This window comes from Nansenia antarctica (genome assembly GCF_963989245.1).
Source record: "Nansenia antarctica genome assembly, contig: SUPER_16_unloc_1, whole genome shotgun sequence".
Classification (NCBI taxonomy): Eukaryota; Metazoa; Chordata; class Actinopteri; order Argentiniformes; family Microstomatidae; genus Nansenia; species Nansenia antarctica.
The window spans coordinates 447501-468627 of NW_027663469.1; the positions used below are offsets into that span (position 1 = coordinate 447501).

Sequence of the window (21127 nt, forward strand, 5' to 3'; positions counted from 1 at the left end):
ATTTCCTCGATATTCAGTGGACTTGACTTACCTGTAGTGAGACTACAAATGACTGTTTTGACTCTGATCTTCAGACATATGCTTTAGGGCGGGGCAAAGTGGGGGTGTTTCAGCAAACTGTCAATCAGAGAACTGAAGAATCATTATTGAATTGTTTTCCTCTCTGTTTTCCCATCTTCGCTGTTATGGTTTCATTGTTTACGAAAACAGAAAATCACCAAAGGTCTGCAAACATCTGCTCCTCGGTTCTATGAGCCCGAGCACGGTGATGTCACTGTGTCTGTCAGTCGGGGCCGGGGCGAGGGGGGGGTTGAAATTCTGCGGCCATGCAGCAGAAAGGAAGGGGACCCTGGTCTCATTAACACAGTGGAGATATATGGAAGCAAACAGATGGGTTTCTGTGACGGGTCACATTTGCTTTGGCCCAGATCTCGCCTCGTTGTGTGTCAGCAGCCAACGACCCATGCCTTCCTCGGAAATCTTCTCACAGTCTCAACGCACACAGCGCCCACACCTGTTTACTCATATGTTACACACACACACACGCACATACACACAAGCATGCATGCACACACACACGCGCGCGCACACGCACACACACACACACACACACACACACGTGTCACACCTGTTTACTCATGTTTGCTCACATGATCACACACGTCACACCTGTTTACTCACATGTTTTCTCACATGTTCGCGCGCACACACACACACACACACACACACACACACACACACACACACACACACACACACACACACACACACATACACATATGTTTAACACATGTTTACTCGCAAGTGATACCCAGAGATCAGAAGCCTTTTCAGCTTGTGGAAAGTTCAACGTTTTGGAATCATCGTCAAACCTTGAGCAACTAGGTCTATCAATCTATCATCTATCTATCATTGTTGATTGGCAATATTATGTAACTAATACATTGATATATATTTGACACGTATGTTATACATATCTGATATACATTCATGACGTCAGTTTGGCACTTGTCTCCCTTGGCACACACACAGCCTGCTGTTTCACGGACCTTTACATTTGGGTTGCATCTGTTGATTGGCCAAGCAGGTCTCAGCGCAGAGCAGAGCAAGAGCCAATCGAGTGAAGCAGCCCCGCCCGTCTGACGAACACACTGGCCGCTGGAGCAGACCAGGCTCGGACCTGAAACAACAGCACTTCCCATGATCATCATCTCTGGTGGACGGCCAGGTTACTGTCACGGCCCATCAAGATTCTACTCACTGTGAGAAAAACCAACTCTTGCTTAGTGGGGTAGTATGTCACAGAAAGCAAGATTTTGGCTCAAGGGATCTTGAATTTACACAAAACAACACTTTTGGAGACGTTTTTTTTTCTGGAGCTGGTGGGCTTCGAACCGGTGACCTTCGGATCCATTCTTCCCCCCCATTCAAAAACGGCAAAGGTGATCCTTTTCCCTCTTTTTCTCCCTTTTCCTCTCTTTTTCCTCCCTTTTCTTCTTCCCCCTTCTTCCCCCTCTTCGCACTTTCTCCCCCCCCCCCCCCCCCGTTAACAGACTATTGTTCCCCTCGCTTGATGCAGTAGGTAGTGAATAGGACTGGTGACCAAAAGTTCAAATCCCATGAGTTCAAATCCCACCTGGGAACACCACTAGTGTGCCCTTAAGTAAGACACTTAGCCCTAAGTTACTCCAGGGAGGCTGTCTCTGTAATTGCCAGTCGCTTTGGACAAAAGCATCTGCTAAATGGTAAAAAGAAGTCCACTATACCTGGAGCCAATTTGGGGAAATACGCATATTCATACCGTACATTGTTTTTTGGGGGGATTCCATTTCTAATCAGTATAAACTGGGGATTGGATTTACACATCATTTTCCAAACCAGCCTTTTGGAAGATGCACTTTACCCAGAGTATGGCGTTAGTCAAACCGTTAGAAACCTGTTGCTAATAAAAACAACCAAATGAATGCTCCAGTCCACAGAGAAATATTGTGGCTTTAGGCAGAGTGTTTCTGTTGGACAGAACAGGGGGATAAATCATACTGTCCTTACACTGTGCTCTCCCTCCTGCTCTCTCCCTCTCCTTCTCGCCCTCTCTCACTCACTCACTCACTCACTCTCTCTCTCTCTCTCTCTCTCCCCTCTCCCTCTCTCTCTCACTCACTCACTCTCTCTCTCTCTCCATCTCTCTCCCTCCCTCTCTCTCTCTCTCTCTCTGAGGGATTGAGGGATGAGAGTTCACTTCTAGTGCAAGGCCTTGTCCAGAAACAACCTCCAAGCCCTTATCACCTAACCCTATTTTTGACAAAATCCCTACCCCCTACTCCATAGACCTGGTGTCCTAGGGTCAGTTTCACACACAAGGCTTAAGCCTAATCCTACAGTAAAACCATCTTCAATGGAGATTTTACAGTGAAAGTGTGATTTATTCCAGGGCTAAGCTGGAAACCGTCTGTGAAACCAGCACATAGACTTCTATCACATGCTTATATACAGTAATAATATATATATATATATATATGTTACGGTACATGTGGGAACACAGTACATGTGGGAAAACTAGGGTTAGGGTTAGATGCAAGGGTGCTACGGTTAAGGTTAGGGTTAGGGGTAGGGTTAGGGATAGGATTAGGGTTAGGGTTGGACATGCCAGCATGTACCAAATCGACGTAGCACCTAACCCTAACCCTAGTTTTCCCACATGTACCGTAACATGTACTCCTTCTGCACACTCACAGTAAAGCCCTGTCTGGAACAAACCCATATCATTCACATTTCACTGGACCATATTAGTCATACCGTACCTTGACGTGAATAGAGATTTAGAGATCATACTGAAACAGAAATACCATTATAAATCACCAAAATACCATAACTACTTTAGGCTTTTATAGTAATTGATGTGAGTTTACTGGTAATACAGAAGCAAAGGCCAGAAGGGTAAAAATACCACGACTGGTTTAGGCTTTTAAGGTTTTCTTGGGAAGCAGTACAGAGCTCTCACATCGTAGACTCACAGTGGTCTAGTCTAACAACTGCCAGCAAGTAAGAATATCATTGGGTGGAGTGCATAACAAGGAAGTGAAAAATATAGTTTTAAAACTGCACGCATGAGAGTGTCCAATATGAGAATCAGATGAATGTCTAGTATTATCCACTTGTACTTGAATATTCGAGAATCCTCTTTACAATTCCAAGTTCTGCAACAATAGAACAACAGAGTGTACTGTGTACCAGGGCTACAGTTGTTGACATTCAGATTCAGTTTGAAACAAAAACCTGTTGGCTATCCCAATAGACCAGCTTAATGAGAGAGAGAGAGAGAGCCAGAGAGACATAGGACAGAATTAGAGTTGAGTCCAGGATGTTAGGCAGCATAGCTCAAAATGGCTAATTACACTCCCTTCTCCGGTTGGAAGTGAAGTGGTGTTACACTGTAGCAATTACACTGTAGCCCAACAACCTGGCACCACTATACAGTATTATACAACCACACAGAGTAAAAAGTGACTGTGGCAGTGCCCTTAAACTCCTGTGAATGGACATTGGCTTTTGCGATAAGCTGATTCTCTGTGGCACCATGTGCAGGTAATACAAATCCAACTCCTTTGATTTTTACTCACTGCCATTGACTTACTGATGTCCTATAATATTTACATGACGTTGTTGATATGGCGGCGCTGTACTTAAAGGCCCCAAATGATCGAAATAAAGAAATTTAGTTTTCAGCAATACTCATTGGTGGTCATGTTAGAAACAGAGCTGCGTGAGTTGGTCAGCCAAGATATTATCATCATTGTATTCTTTGGAGGATCCCCATATCTAAAAGGTTATTATTCTGAGAAAACCTTCAAAGCCAAACACAGCTGATGAGAAAGGGAGTGTTGCAGTAACCAAGGGGTAAGTCTCTCAATCACTTCGCTTTAATTCATGTCCAACTTTTGCCAAGCAAAATTATGACCCAGCTCAGAGTGTTTTTTTCTTTCTTCTTCATCTTGGCACAGCTCATGTCCTGAATGGGGAAAACCCACTGGAAACAGAGAGCAAGTGTAGCTCTACGGTAAAATCATGGCACTGACAACTAACCAAAACAGATGCCATTGTGAGCCAATCGAATGACTTCATTTCTTATAAAGCAATCGTTGGACAAACTGAGACCACAGGGTTTGGTTTTCTGCCCGGTTATGTTTTGCTCTGCTGACCATGATCAAGAGCGTTGACATTAACATTGACCCAATCCAAATTCAGATAAGGACCTGCAAGAAGACTAAATTCATTGCATCATGCAACAAATGGTATAACCATCTACAGTACCTTGAAAATAAACACTGAACCCATTGTGTAACTTGGACATCTCTTTGAATGTGTGAGCCACTGGTTTGAGGAATGGTGATGCTATTGGAATAATGATCTATTGGCCTACCTCAGAGGCTGCTTTCTCACACCTGTTGCGTCATACACCTGTCAGTAGGCTATACTTTCTTTCTTTCTTTCTTTCTTTCTTTTCACTGATTTATTGCCATGCAATCAACTTGTCAGTCAATTGTTGGAATTTTGTATTTTTGCTCTAGGACTGGTCTATAGGCACACCTACTGCTAAGTCGCTGTAGGCTATAATTATTCCATAAGATAATAAGCAAGTAATAAAGAAGACGTTGTAACAATCCAATTACTCTAGTGTTGACATTAACATCACGTATACTCTTACCCACTATAAAGCAGGCTTCCCGAGTGACTATGGCACAATATAAAAACCGTGGCACAAAAATAGACAGGGCGCAGAACTAGAGAGAGGCTGGGAACAGGCGGAGTGCGATAGCGCGCCTCGGACAGAGCGTTGAGTCAACTCCACTCATTGGGACAGAATAAAAGGTAAGACAAATGGCCTATTCAACAAAACATTATGTTTATGTTTTATAAACCTTTTCAACCCACTTTTCATTTAAACACGATTTGGGTTAATAAAAAAAATGGCAGCTTTTACAACAAAACCATTGAGATATTTGCCAAGGATACTGGAAAAAAATAAGTAGATTTAATTAAGTGGTGGTAGTTTATTTACTGATTTTCTTTCCTTTCCTTTTTCAGTGTTACACAAGTCAAGAAGTATGAGGGAGATCTTTTTCACCAATGTGGTCCTGTTATCCATCATATCCAGTGGAACAAGTGTATGGGTGATCAACTCGACGGACTCGACAGCACCGATAGGCAATGCCACCGACGTGAAATCAACGTTCAAACCGCACGCGTCTCCCACCGTCCACAAAACGAGAAGGAAACGTTACATTTCGCAAAATGATATGCTTGCCATACTCGACTATCACAATAAAGTGCGAGCAAACGTCTTTCCACCTGCCGCAAATATGGAGTACATGGTGAGCAAAACTTGGAGTTTATAAAATGTATTTTAACAGACAGTTCTATCTCTGCTATTACATTTTGTTTAGATTTACTGGTGATGTATAGCCAATTGTAGCTCTTAGTTCCCGAAGGAATAAAGCCGCATCAGTCATCCATGGTCATGGCGCGCTCCCTGCTGGAAGCATAGGCTTACTGCATGACATTATTTAGTTTTCAGGACTGGTTGAAAGTTGTATGTGTGTGTTCTTTAATTTGGTGCATAACTGTGATGCCTACATTTACATGGACATTTTTGGCATTTAGCACTGTGATGCCGTGTTCATTAATTAATGTATCCATCCATCCATCCATCCATCCATCCATCCATCCATCCATCCGTCTAGGTGTGGGACGATGGCCTGGCGCGTACTGCTGAGGCCTGGGCCGCTACGTGTCTCTGGGAACACGGACCAGCATACCTGCTCAGGTATTACGGACAGAACCTCTCTGTCAGGACAGGAGGGTGAGTACACTTGGGAACTGACCAGTTTCGCTTGCCATGGATTTGGGGTTGCGATAGACATTTTCTCACCTAGGTGGCTGATAAACAGACTTATGCACTGATCAGTGTACCAGATAACGTTACTACGCTACCAGGACGAAGCCTTTTCAGGGCAGACAGAACAACCGTAACTGTACACAGCTTACTACGATCCTCGCCTGTATATAGCGCCAACTACCATGCTTGCCATACTGTACCTATCACTATCACTATTATGTTTTATATCACTATTTTCTCTATCATGTTTTATATCACTATTTGCACTTCTGATTAGATGCTAAACAATTATTTATTATTATTATTATTATTATTATTATTATTATTATTATTATTATAAACTGCATTTCGTTGTCTGGTACTTGTACTCTGCAATGACAATAACGTTTAATCCAATCTTTTTCCTGGTTTTATTGTGTTGTATTTTATTTATTAATTCATGTTCTTTTTCTATGAACTAAACTCTTGTTTTTGCAGTTGCATTTGATGTATGACTTGTGCTCTCTAAATAAAGGTTATAAAGATTCATCTAGCACGACAACTGCCAATGGCCCCAGGCCTGAGCATAGATTACTTTTTCCTGCTCAATGCCAAAAATGTAAATGTAAAAATGATAACTGCCTCTGTTCCTCCCAGCTACCGGTCTATCCTCCAGCTGGTGAAGCCCTGGTATGATGAGGTGAATTACTACCTGTTCCCCTACCCCCGGGACTGCAACCCCCGCTGCCCCATGCGCTGCTATGGACCCATGTGTACACATTATACACAGGTACAGCATCTCTCCCAATGGGTCCCGTACAGGGTTTAGACCAGGGGAGGCTGGTGGAGGTAGAAATCGGAGGACGGGCTCTTTGTAATGCACAGAACTGAATGATGGAATGAGTTGAGTTGAGTTGAATTGAACTGAACTGAACTGACCTGACCTGACCTGAACTGAACTGAACTGAACTGAACTGCATTGAATTGAATTGAATTGAATTGAATTGAATTGAATTGAATTGAATTGAATTGACCTGACCTGACCTGAACTGAACTGAACTGAACTGCATTGAATTGAATTGAATTGAATTGAATTGAATTGAATTGAATTGAATTGAATTGAATTGAATTGAATTGAATTGAACTGACCTGACCTGACCTGACCTGAACTGAACTGAACTGAACTGAACTGACCTGACCTGACCTGAACTGAACTGAACTGACCTGACCTGACCTGACCTGACCTGAACTGAACTGAACTGAATTGAACTGAACTGAATTGCTACAGATGGTGTGGGCCACAACTAGCAGAGTTGGCTGTGCGGTCCAGACCTGTTCCAACATGGCCGTGTGGGGAGCCATGTGGACGCAGGCGACATACCTGGTCTGCAACTACTCACCAAAGTATGTCCTGCTTCACCTTCAGCTGATTATCATGGTTAATCTCTCACAGCCAAAGAACTAACACACCGTCTTCCATTGCAGTTTAGAGACACCCGTTGTCTGACTGGTGAAAAATGATCAGGTGTCTAAAATCCTATTGAGAGAAATCATGAGCATTTCTGTGCTCACCAATCACAGGCTACATATCATGACACCTTCGGTGTGAAAAGGGAATTGACAAAACTATGTATTGAAATTGGAAAGGGATGTATACCAGCGGAGGCTAGTGGAGGTAGAAATAGGAGGCCAGGCTCTTTGTAATGCATGGAATGGAATGAGGGATGGTTTCAAACAACTCATTCCATTCCATGCATTACAATGAGCCCGTCCTCCGTTTTCTGCCTCCAACAGCCTCCCCTGATGTATACAGTTGTAATATACATACACTGTATTCAGCCATATGTCTTGAGACTGTTTGTGTTGATCTTCCAGGGGTAACTGGATAGGAGAGCCCCCCTACAGGGTTGGGGTCCCCTGCTCTGCTTGTCCCCCCAGCTATGGCGGCTCCTGTAGCAACAACATGTGTTTCCCCGCCATCACCTCTAACTACATGTACTGGTTTAAGTAAACTGGTTTAAGTAAACCAGTTATGTGTTTGTCATAGTAGATATTAGTGTCAGATATCATCAATTTGTGTTCCTTTGATTTGTCAGGTAATGTGCTTTTCGTGTACTTGTTTTTTTGTATAGTTACAAATTAAAGTTGAGTTTAGTTCCGCAATTTTTTTTTTGATAAGCTATCACAGTAAGTTAAGCTGCATTGTTTTCTTTTGTTATTATAGTATCATACATTAGTAATATACATTATTACTGTGTGTTGTGGCATAAACCTTATTGTTGTCTTACCATCATATTGATGGCCAAATATATTGATCATCAATCATATTGTTTTGTTGGTGACATTAGATATAGAATTTAGATATTGGATGCTGAAGTCAAACCTGGGAATATCCAAACAGACAAACTTTATTGAGGTTACATTTGAATGACAAGGGAATAGAGTACAACATGGTATAATGACTATTACATGTACTGTATGTCAAGTTGCAGCTCTAAAAACAATTAACTGTATTTTTGTATCTCAATCTGAAGTCTTTTTTTACCTTAGTTTCTACCTAACTATTTAAAATGGTGCTACATATTTTTTACACCACTGAATTACATTTGAATGCTTGTTCATATTCATGGTATTGTTTTGAGAGAAATTGTATTATTAAATAAAGATGGGCTGATAGTCTATCTACAAAATTCTCTGTTTGTTCTTCCTTTAAAAATTATAAGCATAGTCAGGGTTCAACGTTAAGTTTTTTTCCTAGTCTTATAAGGGTAGTGGTAGCCTAGTGGCTAGTGAGTTGGCCTGGGGAAGATGATCCCACCTGGGAACATCACCACTAGTGTGCCCTTGAGTAAGACACTTAGCCCTAAGTTATTACAGGGAGACTGTCCCAGTAATCTCTAATTGTAAGTCGTTGTGGAAAAACCATTGGTAAAAATGTAACGCATGCTAGAAATGCTTCTGTTCAGCACAGTATGCATTCAGGACTCACTATAATGCCCTAATGAAAAACATGCACTCTGCATCTCAAAGACACTCAAAACCATCTACAGAACGTTAACTCTATGCATTAAGCAAGTTGGACCATGGGAAAGAATGTAACCCATATCCTTTGGATGGCAGAGACAAACTTCATTCTTATTTTCTTAACTTAAAGGACCTCCGCTGTTGGCATTGTATCTAACGATCTTCCAATGCAAAAACAAAAATCTCCTTGAATAACAATCTGGTGTTAGTTCAGCTTTGTCAGCGATAGGTTGAAATGGTTCACACACATTCTTTCATGCCAGCATAAGAACATGTTGTGGGCGGCTGTGGCTCAGGAGGCACGTCTAATGATCGCAAGGTCAGAGGTTCGGCGGTTCGATCCCGGCTGGCCACGTGTCGAGTTGTCCTTGGGCAAGACGCTGAACCCCCGGCACCTTGCATGGTAGCTTGGCGCCATTGGTGTGTGAATGGGTGAATGAGAGGCCGTTGGAAAGTGCTTTGGAATAAGGCTAGGTGCAGAACACAGAGTCAGGACATGTGATCATTGTTCAATGATAGTGAATTTAATGCAGGAATAGCAGGGAAAGGGGCAAGGCAGGGATTAGAGGCAGGCAGGCGGGCAGACAGGGCATGTAGATTAGGCCAGACAGGTAGGCAGCGAACCGGATAGTAATCCTGAAGCACAGGGAGAAGCAAGATCAGACTGAGCAAACATACAAGGACAGACATATCTACTAGAGAGTAGTTGGCCGAGAACGCCACTAACTTGGTTACAACAAACAACGATCTGGCAATGAGCGGATGGAAAGCCGAGGTTTAAACACAAAGTGATGATGGGATGATGACCAACAGGTGAGCAGAATGAACAGGTGGAGATGACAGGGAACCAGAGCCTGGGCACTCCTGCACACACACACACACACACACACACACACACACACACACACACACACAACACAAACGGACATACGTGGGCACACAGGAAAGAGAGGGAGGCACTGGCACCGACTAGGAAGTGGAAGACATGACACAGTCCATTGACCGGACTAACCAAGACATTCTCCCTAAAGATGCGAGTGACCTCACCTGTGACCCATGTGTTACTTGTATGCTGTGACAATGCCACTCCCAAATTTGGACAGGAGACCCTAGATGTGAATTATTTGTTAACTTCCCCAGAGGTAAGTGTTCAGTTTCAGTGAACAGAGGTTTTAAAATACAAAACCATTTATTCACAGACTTTGGTTTGGAGAATAGTAGAGAGCATTCAAAAACAACCTTAAGTTAAGGGGGGAAAGAAAAGACGAACAACTCTGCCAGTTATCCAATTTTAGGCATGACTGAAACAGGGTCACGAAGTGTTGAAAATCACAGCAAAATCAGGAAATTCAAGCGCTAAGAGTCACACACAAGATACATTAAAGATCACTCAAAATAAGCCAACTCCAGGGCTACGATCCGTATTCACATACACACATAAGGGAGCACAGCAATTAAACAAGTGCAAATCTCGAGTTCCAGCCTATTACTGCCCTAGTCAATAGGCCTGGTTTTATATCAATTATGGAATGGCTTTGTGTGCAATGTTGACACAAGTATGTTTGTTTTCCTGTGTCCTAATGTACAGTACATTAAGATCAGTAAGATGTAGCTATGTTGTCAATAACTACTGTTCTAGATAAAGTTTAATTCACAAGCAGACAATGGTGCCAGCTGTAGTGACAGGGACCACAAGGGGGCAGGCGAGGCAACGTAAACTTATTCCAGTTTGCTCTGGAATATTCCCTTCTGGAATCTTCAGTGTTCCGTATGAGAACTATGCTTGATTATTCGATATTAACATGTTGTCTTAATGTGGTGTCAAAGGGCTCGATACAGTCATATTTGAATACATTCCTGTGTATTTGTTGGCCTAAGAGGTATTGCTGCTTTAGCCCCCCTCGGTAGGTAGAGCTTACACTACCTATTGCCTGGGGCACTGTAAATTAATTTGCTTGTTTAAGCCACTAGTTTTACTGCAGTGCTATGGAAGCAACCACTGTATGGCAGACTGGCAAAGCTTGAATTGCACAGCAGCTTGTTGAAGCTCTCCCTTGTGCAGCATCATGCACTGATTATTATTTCCACCTGAGCTGATGTGTTTTGGTCTTGTGGAATGATTTGGCTAGACATCTTACTAGATGAGGCAGGATTACAGTAGAGTCAGCATGACTTACATTTGCATGCCCTCATTGACTGTAGAATTCACTCTCAACACAGGGCAGAGAGAGAGAGAGAGAGAGAGAGAGATGAGATTGAGAGAGAGAGAGAGAGAAAGTGTGTGTGTGTGTGTGTGTGTGCGTGTGTGTGTGTGTGTGTGTGTGTGTGTGTGTGTGTGTGTGTGTGTCAGGTATAGAGTTTTGTTTTAGTTAACACATGCAATGCTCATTGGCAGGATTAATTACAAGGTAATTAACACAAACACACACTCTCTCTCTCTCTCTCTCTCTCTCTCTCTCACACACACACACACACACACACACACACACACACACACGCACGCACGCACGCACGCACACACACACACACACACACACACACACACGCACACACACACACACACACACACACACACACACACACACACACACACACACACACACACACACACACACACACACACGCACACACCCTCCCCATGAGCTATTTCCAGAAGTAGGCCTGCATGTCTAATTTACATATGAGTGGGCTCTCTTAATAAACCAACACGTTTACCCTCACGTCACATAAAGAGGGACCTGGCTTCAGTCCTCATAAATAGTTCAACTTGAGGGGCTGGAGATTCAGGAGCACGGGGGGCGTGGTCTGCACGGGGGGCACGGGGGGCGTGGTCTGCCGCGTTACGCATCGCTAAACCCACATTTGGCATATAAACGAAAGCAGCGCTCGCGCACTCGAACTGTATGACCTGAACGATTCTGCAGGTAACTCTTTCTATTCCTTCCGTTCTCGGATGTACAATATTGAAGCATTCTAAGCTTTTAGAACATTTCGGATCTTTTCCTGAACTGATTGTCTTCAGATATTCACATTTCTGCAGCAACACATCTTTTGGACCTGGGCATTGCCTCCCGTGGATAGGTGGGTGACCTGAATCAAGTTTTGGTGAAAGGTAAGGTAAGTGTTTTTGATTTTCATTTTGAATACTGTTTGAGGATTTCACACGCTACAGTTATGATCATGAAATATGACATGTGGGTGTGACAAGTTCAATTATTGTCAAAATAGATTTGCTTAATTAATAAATAATCCTATTTGCTGAATCAGAAATGCTATATAAGATACATTTTATTTGCCCTATAATTGACATCACAGTGTTTCATGATCATGCAGAGGCACAAGTGACCATAGTTATATTGCAGAGTCTTTATGCAACGATAGTGATTAAGTCAATTAGCACTATCATACAATTAAGTAAGATTTGAAATTAAGTCTCATCAATTAACAATTGATATTGAATGGCCTTAAAAATCCCTCACCGATGATACCTTACCAATAATACCTTGCTAATAACCATAATATTCTCTCTTCTTTTCTTGCTTCTAGCCTAGAGCAAGCCCTTCAGATAGTTGTGTTGGAGAGTGAACCCCAGAGGTACACTGAGAGGGTAGACCCTGATGATGAAGTGTGTACCCCAGGACTGTCTGAGAGGGCTTTGGTTGCTGTGTTTAACCCAGACGGTCCTCTCCATGGTCGTCATCCCCAACTCTACCCACCTGGAGTCCATACTGGACAGATACAAAGACAAAGATGACCAGTGGTGGGTCTCCAAACAGAGGGGCAAGAGAGCCATCACAGAGGGGGACATGCACCTCATCCTGGACCTGCACAACCAGCTCAGAGGACAGGTCTACCCGCAGGCTTCCAATATGGAGTATATGGTAAGGAGATTACCTACAGTACAGAGCAGTGGAGGTTAGTGGAGGTAGAGATCAGAGGATGGGCTCATTGTAATGCATAGAGCGGAATGAGGAGTGGTATCACACATGATTTCTACTCCTATGGGATCTGTGTGCCTCATACTGTGTGTCCATGACAGGTTATCCTGGGATTATCCAGGACAGGGACACGCTTCCCGGGTGGCTATCTTAGAGTCTAGCTCTAGGAGGGTATGATTCTAGGATGCTGCAGTAATTCTAGAATGAACAGTGTAAAATACTTGTTTACACTAAACAATGTTGGAGGCGCTGAACAGTAGTACAACAATCTCATGCTCTATAGTGTTTGGTGTGTTTGCTGTATCCTAAGATATTATCTTGATGCAATGTGTGATACTTGCTGAGAGAGTCCAGGATTGACAGTCTGGAAGCCTTTCAAACACTCTCAACCATTCACGAGGTCCAGTACATCGGCAAAGTCAAGCCAAGCCATGGGGGTTTCACACCAAGCTATGGGAGCGCACACACACACACGCACACACACACACACACACACACACACACACACACACATACACACAGACACACACACACACACACCACACACACACACATACACACAGACACACATACATACAGAGACACACAGAGACACACACACACACACACCCTCCCCCCCCCCCCCACACACACACGCACACACCGCACACACACACACACACACACACACACACACACACACACACACTGCTCAGATAGATCAAAACCCTGCTGAACACAAGCCTACGTCGAGCGAAAGCCCAGTTATAAAGCCACTGTGTTCCCTCTGCAGCCAAACCGCAGGCTATGCCCTCCCTGCCCTGGCCCACGTCCAGCCGCTGGCCCGCGACCAGCTACCCAGCTCTCACCCCCTGTATTATTCTGCACTCTGCCTCAACCGTTTAAACTCACATCTAGGAATATTACCCTGTACTTGCTCTCTCGTGCATTTAATTTGGCTACACAGACCTGGGCCTATTTTGGCTCCGATTTCATTTTGTTTAACAGTTGAAGAGCGTCGTCATTTGAAGCACAGCTCCTTTTTTAAAATGATTTTTAAAAGGGATTTTAGATGACAGCTGGCCCAGTACTGGACCAATGTACTGGACCCAGATAGTGTGTGTGTGTGTGTGTGTGTGTGTGTGTCTTATTGACATAAAACACCACAGAGAAAGGTTAAAGAGTAAAAGCTGACATTGTTTTAGTATGGACATTGTTGCAGTGGTTTAGGGGAAGAAAGGCTTAAATTATTCAAAAGGTTTTAATAATAATAATAATAATAATAATAATTATTATTATTATTATTAACTTGCGCACCAGAGATACAGATGTGATATTATAGGCCTAGCTGTAACACCATCATCATGATTTGTCATTGATAAAATGTGAAGCAGACACGTAGAGTACACCTGTGTCCTACTCTGTATCGATGCTGGGGGAGGCTGGTGGAGGCCAGTGGAGGCTGGTGGAGGACGGGCTACCTCCACCAGCCTCCCCTGACATGGATATCTTACCCTGTTCTGGATCCTGTTTCAGACATGCATGCCCACCCACTGCACTCCTACTGCACTCGTTTTTCTTGAAGCTTACTGTAAGTGGTGCAGTGCAAATATCACTACTGTGCAAATATCGCTGCTGTAAGTGTGTGAATCCGTCTTGAACTCTGGGACCAAAGCCCTTAAAATGAGAGCAGGGGGGGGGGGGGGTGGGGGGGGGGGCGGGGGGGGGAGGGCAGGGTAAATGAAGGCTATCTGGAACAGGGGAGGCTGGTGGAGGTAAAAAAAAAAAAAAAACCTGAGGATGGGCTCATTGTAATGCACGGAACGGAATAGGGAATGGCATCAGACATGGAATGCAATGGAGGCATGGTACCATTGCTCCATTCCGTTCCACGGGTGATAATGAGCCCCGTCCTCCAATTTCTACCTCCCTCCAGCCTCTAGCCGCTGATCTGGAAGCATCTGGAAGACATTACAGCCGTATCACCGCGGCCGTCGACTAACGGTCCACATTAGCATCTTTCAATGAACCTTGGTGTGAGATTATGCCGCGGTGGTAAAACCGCAGAACGGCCACGCAGCACACTGCCCCTATTCTTCTGGGGGACATTCTTGCAGCACCCTGACGAAATCATTAGAATTCCTCAAGTCACGTATCTGCGCCGTCCTTTGTCAGAAACAAGTGGTGCACGAATGGTTTACAGGTTTTTAACAACTGCAGCCGACCCACTTTAAGATGCCTATCGGGGAGGTAGATGGAGTTGACGCACAGAGGGCGGTGTTACTGGGAGTACTGGGCGGTGTTACTGGGAGCACTGCACCATCAGACCCCCTACCGTGACTCTCTGGGAGGCACAGTAATGGGGGTCTCCACAGTGGAGGCTGGTGGAGGTCGATATGATACCATTACTTATTTCATTCCATGCATTACAATGAGCCCGTCCTTCAATTTCGACCTCCACCAGCCTCCCCCGGTTTTTACGGTTTTTATCAAGCGTTTAAGCGTGGTTTAAGAGAGCAACATTCTAGTCTCTTCAGTAAAACAGTACTTTCAGTCAGGAGCAGCAACCAAGGGGTGTGATGATCTTTGACTTTAGGACATCACAGGTATACCATAACATTCCATACCATACCGTACCATACCATACCATAATATAGGAAAGAATAAAGAAAATAAGATATAATATAATAGGATACTTTCATAATAACATATTTTCCTCATAGATATGATATATATCTGCTGTTGTATGTTCCAGGTGTGGGATAGCGAGTTGGAGAGGAGTTCTGAGCACTGGGCCCACACATGTCTGTGGCAACACGGACCCTCACATATGCTGACCCAAATCGGCCAGAACCTGGGGGCCCACTGGGGGAGGTCTGTATGATGCAGATGACTGGATACAACAAAAAAAGAGTTCTTCGGGCCTTCGGCCATCCCTGTGGGAGAACCCTTTGAAGAACCCTTTTGGGTTTCATGTAGAATCCTTTCATTGATTGATTGATTGATTGATTGATTGATAGATAGTTGGTGTGGTTGCATCTCTCCTCAGGGACCGTCCACCTACATTCCACGTGCAGGCGTGGTATGATGAGGTCAGAGACTTCAGTTACCCCTACCCCCAGGAGTGTAACCCCCACTGCCCCTTCAGGTGCTCCGGACCTGTCTGCACACACTACACACAGGTAAGGGAAGCATTTCATCATTGTATATTTTATTTGATTTTATGTTTTATTTATACAATGTATACATCATACATACACCAGGGGAGGCTGGTGGAGGTAGAAATCGGAGGACGGGCTTTCATGATACCATTTCTTATTCCATTCCATGCTTTACAATAAACCTGTCCTCCGATTTCTACCTCCACCAGCCTCCCCTGACATACATACATACTGTACTGTACATACAATTATACAACATATATACAACATATATTATACAACATAGTGTAAATTGGGACATAGTAGACACAGTACTGCTGGATTTAACCAAACAGCTCAGTTTCATCTACAGTCCCTGGGCAGGATTAATAATACAGTTCAAAACATGACAAACACCACACAATACACTTGAATGATAGAAATGACAGTGAAACAAAATGGAGGACCCGATCATCACAAAACTTAACTTATGAGGAAAGGTGTGTGGACCACTGTTTGAGGGACGCCATCTTTGTTTGTCTCTATAGATGGTGTGGGCGACCAGTAGTCGTATTGGCTGTGCTATCAACGTATGCTACAACATGAATGTTTGGGGCATGATCTGGACTAAGGCTGTCTACCTCGTCTGTAACTACTCACCACCGTAAGTGGCTAAGCTCTCCCTCCCTCTTGATTACTTCGTGCACAAACATACTCTCTCTGTCTCTGTCTCTGTCTTTGTCTCTGTCTCTCTCTCTCTCTTGATTACTTTGTACACAAAGATAATCTCGAGTTAAGATTCCGCCCTCAAGTGCTTGCCAGTAACCCGGCCTTGCCAGTAACCTGACCTTCTCAGCCTCAGGGATGTTCCAATACAGTGTGTAGAGTGTTCTGGGAAAGGACAGGGTCAAGGGGTCAAGTGTGTTCTATGATGATGATGTCATGTGTGCCCAGGGGGAACTGGTGGGGGCACGCCCCATACAAACATGGCAGCCCCTGCTCTGCCTGTCCACCCAGCTACGGAGGAGGATGTCGGGACAACCTCTGCTATAAAGGTAATCTGCTTTGGGGAGAGGAGGTGGTTTAAAAATGATCAGTTTTCACTGGTTGAGCAACTTCGTTGATCCAGCGGATTCATGATGATCATGAAGTGCATTTTGTGCAAGTGCCAACTCAAAGTGCATCGCAGTTTGTTTGTTTTTTTGTCCCGATTCAATTACTATATATTCTTCAGAACTGTCCCAGATACGGTATCTGAAAGCTCGGCTTTAGTGCAAGCTGTCATGTCCAGGGGAGGCTAGTAGAGGTAGAAATCGGAGGATGGGCTCATTGTAACACATGGAACGGAATCCATTCTGTACATTACAATGAGCCCGGTCCTCCAATTTCTACCTCAACAAGCCTCCCCTGGACATGACGGTCCCAGGTGCAGCCGTGTCTAACATGCCATCATTACAGACGGTGGGGTCGAGAGACGTCCCGCCCCCGAGACGGAGGAGAGCAACTACATCGAACCAGAGCCCCCGAGGGCCCAGGAGCCCCAGGCCAGAGACCCGCCCCCGACGCCATCGCCCAATGAGAACCTGGAGAGGAACGAGGTGGTCAGCACGCTGCAGATGAGTACGTTTACCATCATCACCGCTTTGATTACCTTAGGTTTATAAAGTCTGTTAGAGGGATGGATAGATGGATGGATGGGTGGATGGATGGGTGGATGGATTAACAAATGGATGGACGAATGGATGGATGAATGAACGAGTGAATGGGTGGACGGATGGATGGATGGATGAATAGATGGATGTCTGGGTAAGTGTGATATAACCTAACAAACAAAGCTTGTACTAAACATATGGAGGATATTAGGATTATTCTGTGTCCTGGAAACCATCCCCATATGTGTTGTACAGTGCTTTATTCTGCAACTGACATGCCCCCTTTTTGACTTGCACTTTAAAGATTCTATTTTATTCTGTTATTCCATTATCACGTACTGTTTCTTCTCATTGTCACTTACAGGTCAGCAGGTGGATTGTGAAACCAAGTTGCGTGATCGGTGCAAAGGAACCACTTGTAATAGGTATGTCCTTGTTCCAAACATGGAGGCGACCCTGACAGCATGTTGGAACCGCAACCACCTGTTTGTCCTTGACAAGTAAACCCTGAGGGCCATATTATTATCATGATGTCATTCCTGCCTCATATACTTTTTACAGTTTTGAGTTTTCCAACGGTACACACTTGGAAAAAAAGGTGCTACCTAGAACCATGTAGAACCCTTTTGGGTTCCACCCTTTCCAGGGGAGGTTCTAAATGGAACCCATAAAGGTTCTTCAAAGGGTTCTCCCACTGGGAGACTTGTGTTCAGAGTGTAGCCAACCCTTGAGTAACCCCTGTTTCTGTCTTCCAGGTACGAGTGTCCTCCAGGTTGCCTCTACAGCACAGGGAAGGTCATAGGGTCGGGCTATTACGACATGGTATGGAGGGAAGATTCCAGCATCGTTATTTAAGTCACACTTATATATTTGTTTTAATGATTGTTTTATTTTATTTTGTATCTTTTATTATCATTTAATATATTTTTATACTGTACATCATTGTATTTCCTCAATGAATTAGTTTTGACCAATTTCCAACTACGCACATTGTAGGATACCTATCTAGATGTAGAATGACAATGCAACTTCGGCCATTTTGCTTATATATATCATTCAATGTCTTGGATGACATGCCTTCTTGAAGGAAGGTTAGCAGTCGGAGGTTAGCAGTCTACTGTAAGCGTAATATCCCTTAAAGGAGTTGTTGTGACAACTCTCTCTTTCATGTCCAGCAATCCAGTATCTGTGGGGCAGGTTTACACGCTGGCGTCATAGACGACGACGGGGGTTGGCTGGACGTCACGAGACAAGGAAGAAAACCACACTTCAGCAAGTCAACCAAGAATGGGGTTCAGTCTGTTGGGTGAGTCCACTTTTTACTCTGTCTCATAATATGTCAAAATATTATTGGAACATGCTATATGTATGTTTCTATAGGCTATGTATGTTTCGGTCTGAAACTTAAAACAACAAATCCCTCTCCGCTGATCACACACACTCTTAATCAGGGTTAGGGGAAGGGGAAGGGTTGCTCTGTGTTGTTTTGTTAATGTTTTATGTATTTTATGTATTAAAAAATACATTTTAAAAATAACAAATCACACATTTTCACGCTATTATATTCACAGGATGAATAGAAGTGCAAATTCCTTCAAAGTAGCTACTGTACCAGGTATGTCTACAGTCATGTTGTTTATTTTAATTCAATATCTATATCTACAGTATATATCAGTATGGTAATGTGGTCCTCTGTGGCTCATTTGGGAGAGCATGGTGCTAACAATGCTTAGCTTGTGAAAATGTATGTACTCAGCTGCACTCAGTTCAATGTAAGTCACAGTCAGTAAAAGTAAAAGTGTCAGCTAAATGGCTTATAATACTCTAGCAACCAATGTATTGTTTGACAAGAGTGTGTGGTGTGTTTTGCTCCACAGTAAAAGCGGTCACCTGTGAGACCACCGTTGCAAAGTTCTGTCCCTTTAAGAAACCAGTACGCCACTGTCCAAGGTAAAGAACAGACATCTGCTCCTCGTGAACCAAAGTTGACCAAAAGTTGTTGATAAAAAAATAAATAATAATAAACCAACAACTTAATTCTTCCTTCTTCTAGCATTTTGACTGCCAATGGCCTTATGATGACTGATGGATAGATGATTCACTTACTTAGACAAATGTATTTGCTGTAGCTTTGGGTAAAGGCGTCTGCTAAATGCCAAAAATTGTAAATGTAAATGATTAGTGGACAGGTTTTAATATTGATATTATTGATCTCCCATCAGGTTGTATTGCCCACGCAACTGCCAACATGAGAGTCGAGCCAGAGTCATTGGAACAAAATATTACTCAGATGTAAGTCCTTGAGCCTGAGTGTGTTTAATAATGATTCATTTACTTTAGACAAATGTACTTGTTGTAAGTTGGAAAAATGCGTCTGCTATGTCTAAAATGTAAAATGTAATAACCGTCAAGCTCAACTCACTAAATAACATAACTTTTGACCCCCCCACCCCCCCCATCCCCAAATCTTTTCTTTGTTTGTAGAAATCCAGTATATGTCGAGCCGCCATCCACGCGGGTGTGATCCAGAGTGAGTCAGGAGGCTACCTGGACGTGATGCCGGTGGACAGGAGGCGACAGTACACTGGTACCTACCAGAACGGCCTCACCTCCGAGACGTAAGGAAGGAAGGGGTGTGGCCTGGGGGAAGGAAGGGGTGTGGCCTTGGGTCGGTTGATGCTAGTAGTGGGTGGCGTCGCCGCTGCTGCCCTGGGGAATATAGTGTCTCTCTCTCTTTCTCCCTCTCTCTCTTTCTATCTGTTTCTCTCTGTCTCTCTCTCTTTCTGTCTGTTTCTCTCTCTTTCTATCTGTTTCTCTCTCCCTCTCTCTCTTTCTGTCTGTTTCTCTGTCTGTCTGTCTGTCTGTCTGTCTGTCTCTCTCTCCCTCTTTCTGTCACACACACCTTATTTTCTATAGAAAATAAAGTAAAGTAAAATAAAGGTAGGCTATATGGGGAAGGTGTGAGGGTTGTGATTCTCCTTCTTGATTGCGTTGGTCAAACTGTATAAGAATACAGAGGGAAGCTGGTGGAGGCAGAAATCAAAGGACGGGCTCATTGTAAGGCACAGAACGGTGTTTGATTCCATTCCATGAATTTACAATGAGCCCGTCCTCCGATGTCTACCTCCACCAGCCTCCCCCTGCTGTATCCAGACTAACATGAGTCTTTGCTTCCTTCCTCCTCCCAGACTGCAGAATCCCACGGTGGGGAAAGCCTTCAGAGTGTTCGCAGTCATTTGAATCCACCTCTACAAGGACACTGAGGATGTAAAACAGCACTTGTCATTTAGCTAACAACCAGTCATTTCAACCGCTCTGAAAAAACAAACATCCAGTGATTTCACAGCCAGTAATACTGGGTTTGCTTCTCTCGAAACCAAGCTAAAGTAAGCTACACCACAGCTTTTCAAGGCTGTTCCCTTCTCTTTGGTGACTCACGTCATATGTAAAGATACACTGTTCAAATGTAGATCCGTTTAAGTTTGTGTGTATATTTTTTTTGTATATAACATTTTGTAA

The 21127-nt window shown here is 43.7% G+C and overlaps 2 protein-coding genes across 2 annotated transcripts; both read left to right on the forward strand.

Annotated features, from left to right (window-relative positions):
- Positions 1-5105: 5105 nt before the first annotated feature.
- pi15b (peptidase inhibitor 15b) lies at positions 5106-7886 on the forward strand (the record flags this gene model as incomplete). The annotated part of the gene is made up of 5 exons (XM_080550784.1): positions 5106-5372; positions 5742-5860; positions 6533-6665; positions 7164-7279; positions 7751-7886. 5 exons carry the CDS (start codon positions 5106-5108, stop codon positions 7884-7886), a joined length of 771 nt encoding a protein of 256 aa, XP_080406910.1.
- Positions 7887-12519: 4633 nt separating this feature from the next.
- On the forward strand, positions 12520-20848 carry LOC308172274 (cysteine-rich secretory protein LCCL domain-containing 1-like; the record flags this gene model as incomplete). The annotated part of the gene is made up of 14 exons (XM_080550785.1): positions 12520-12780; positions 15572-15690; positions 15866-15998; positions 16505-16620; positions 16911-17011; positions 17415-17576; positions 17973-18033; positions 18364-18430; positions 18784-18914; positions 19180-19223; positions 19486-19558; positions 19831-19900; positions 20093-20226; positions 20797-20848. 14 exons carry the CDS (start codon positions 12520-12522, stop codon positions 20846-20848), a joined length of 1524 nt encoding a protein of 507 aa, XP_080406911.1.
- Between the last annotated feature and the right edge of the window lie 279 nt (positions 20849-21127).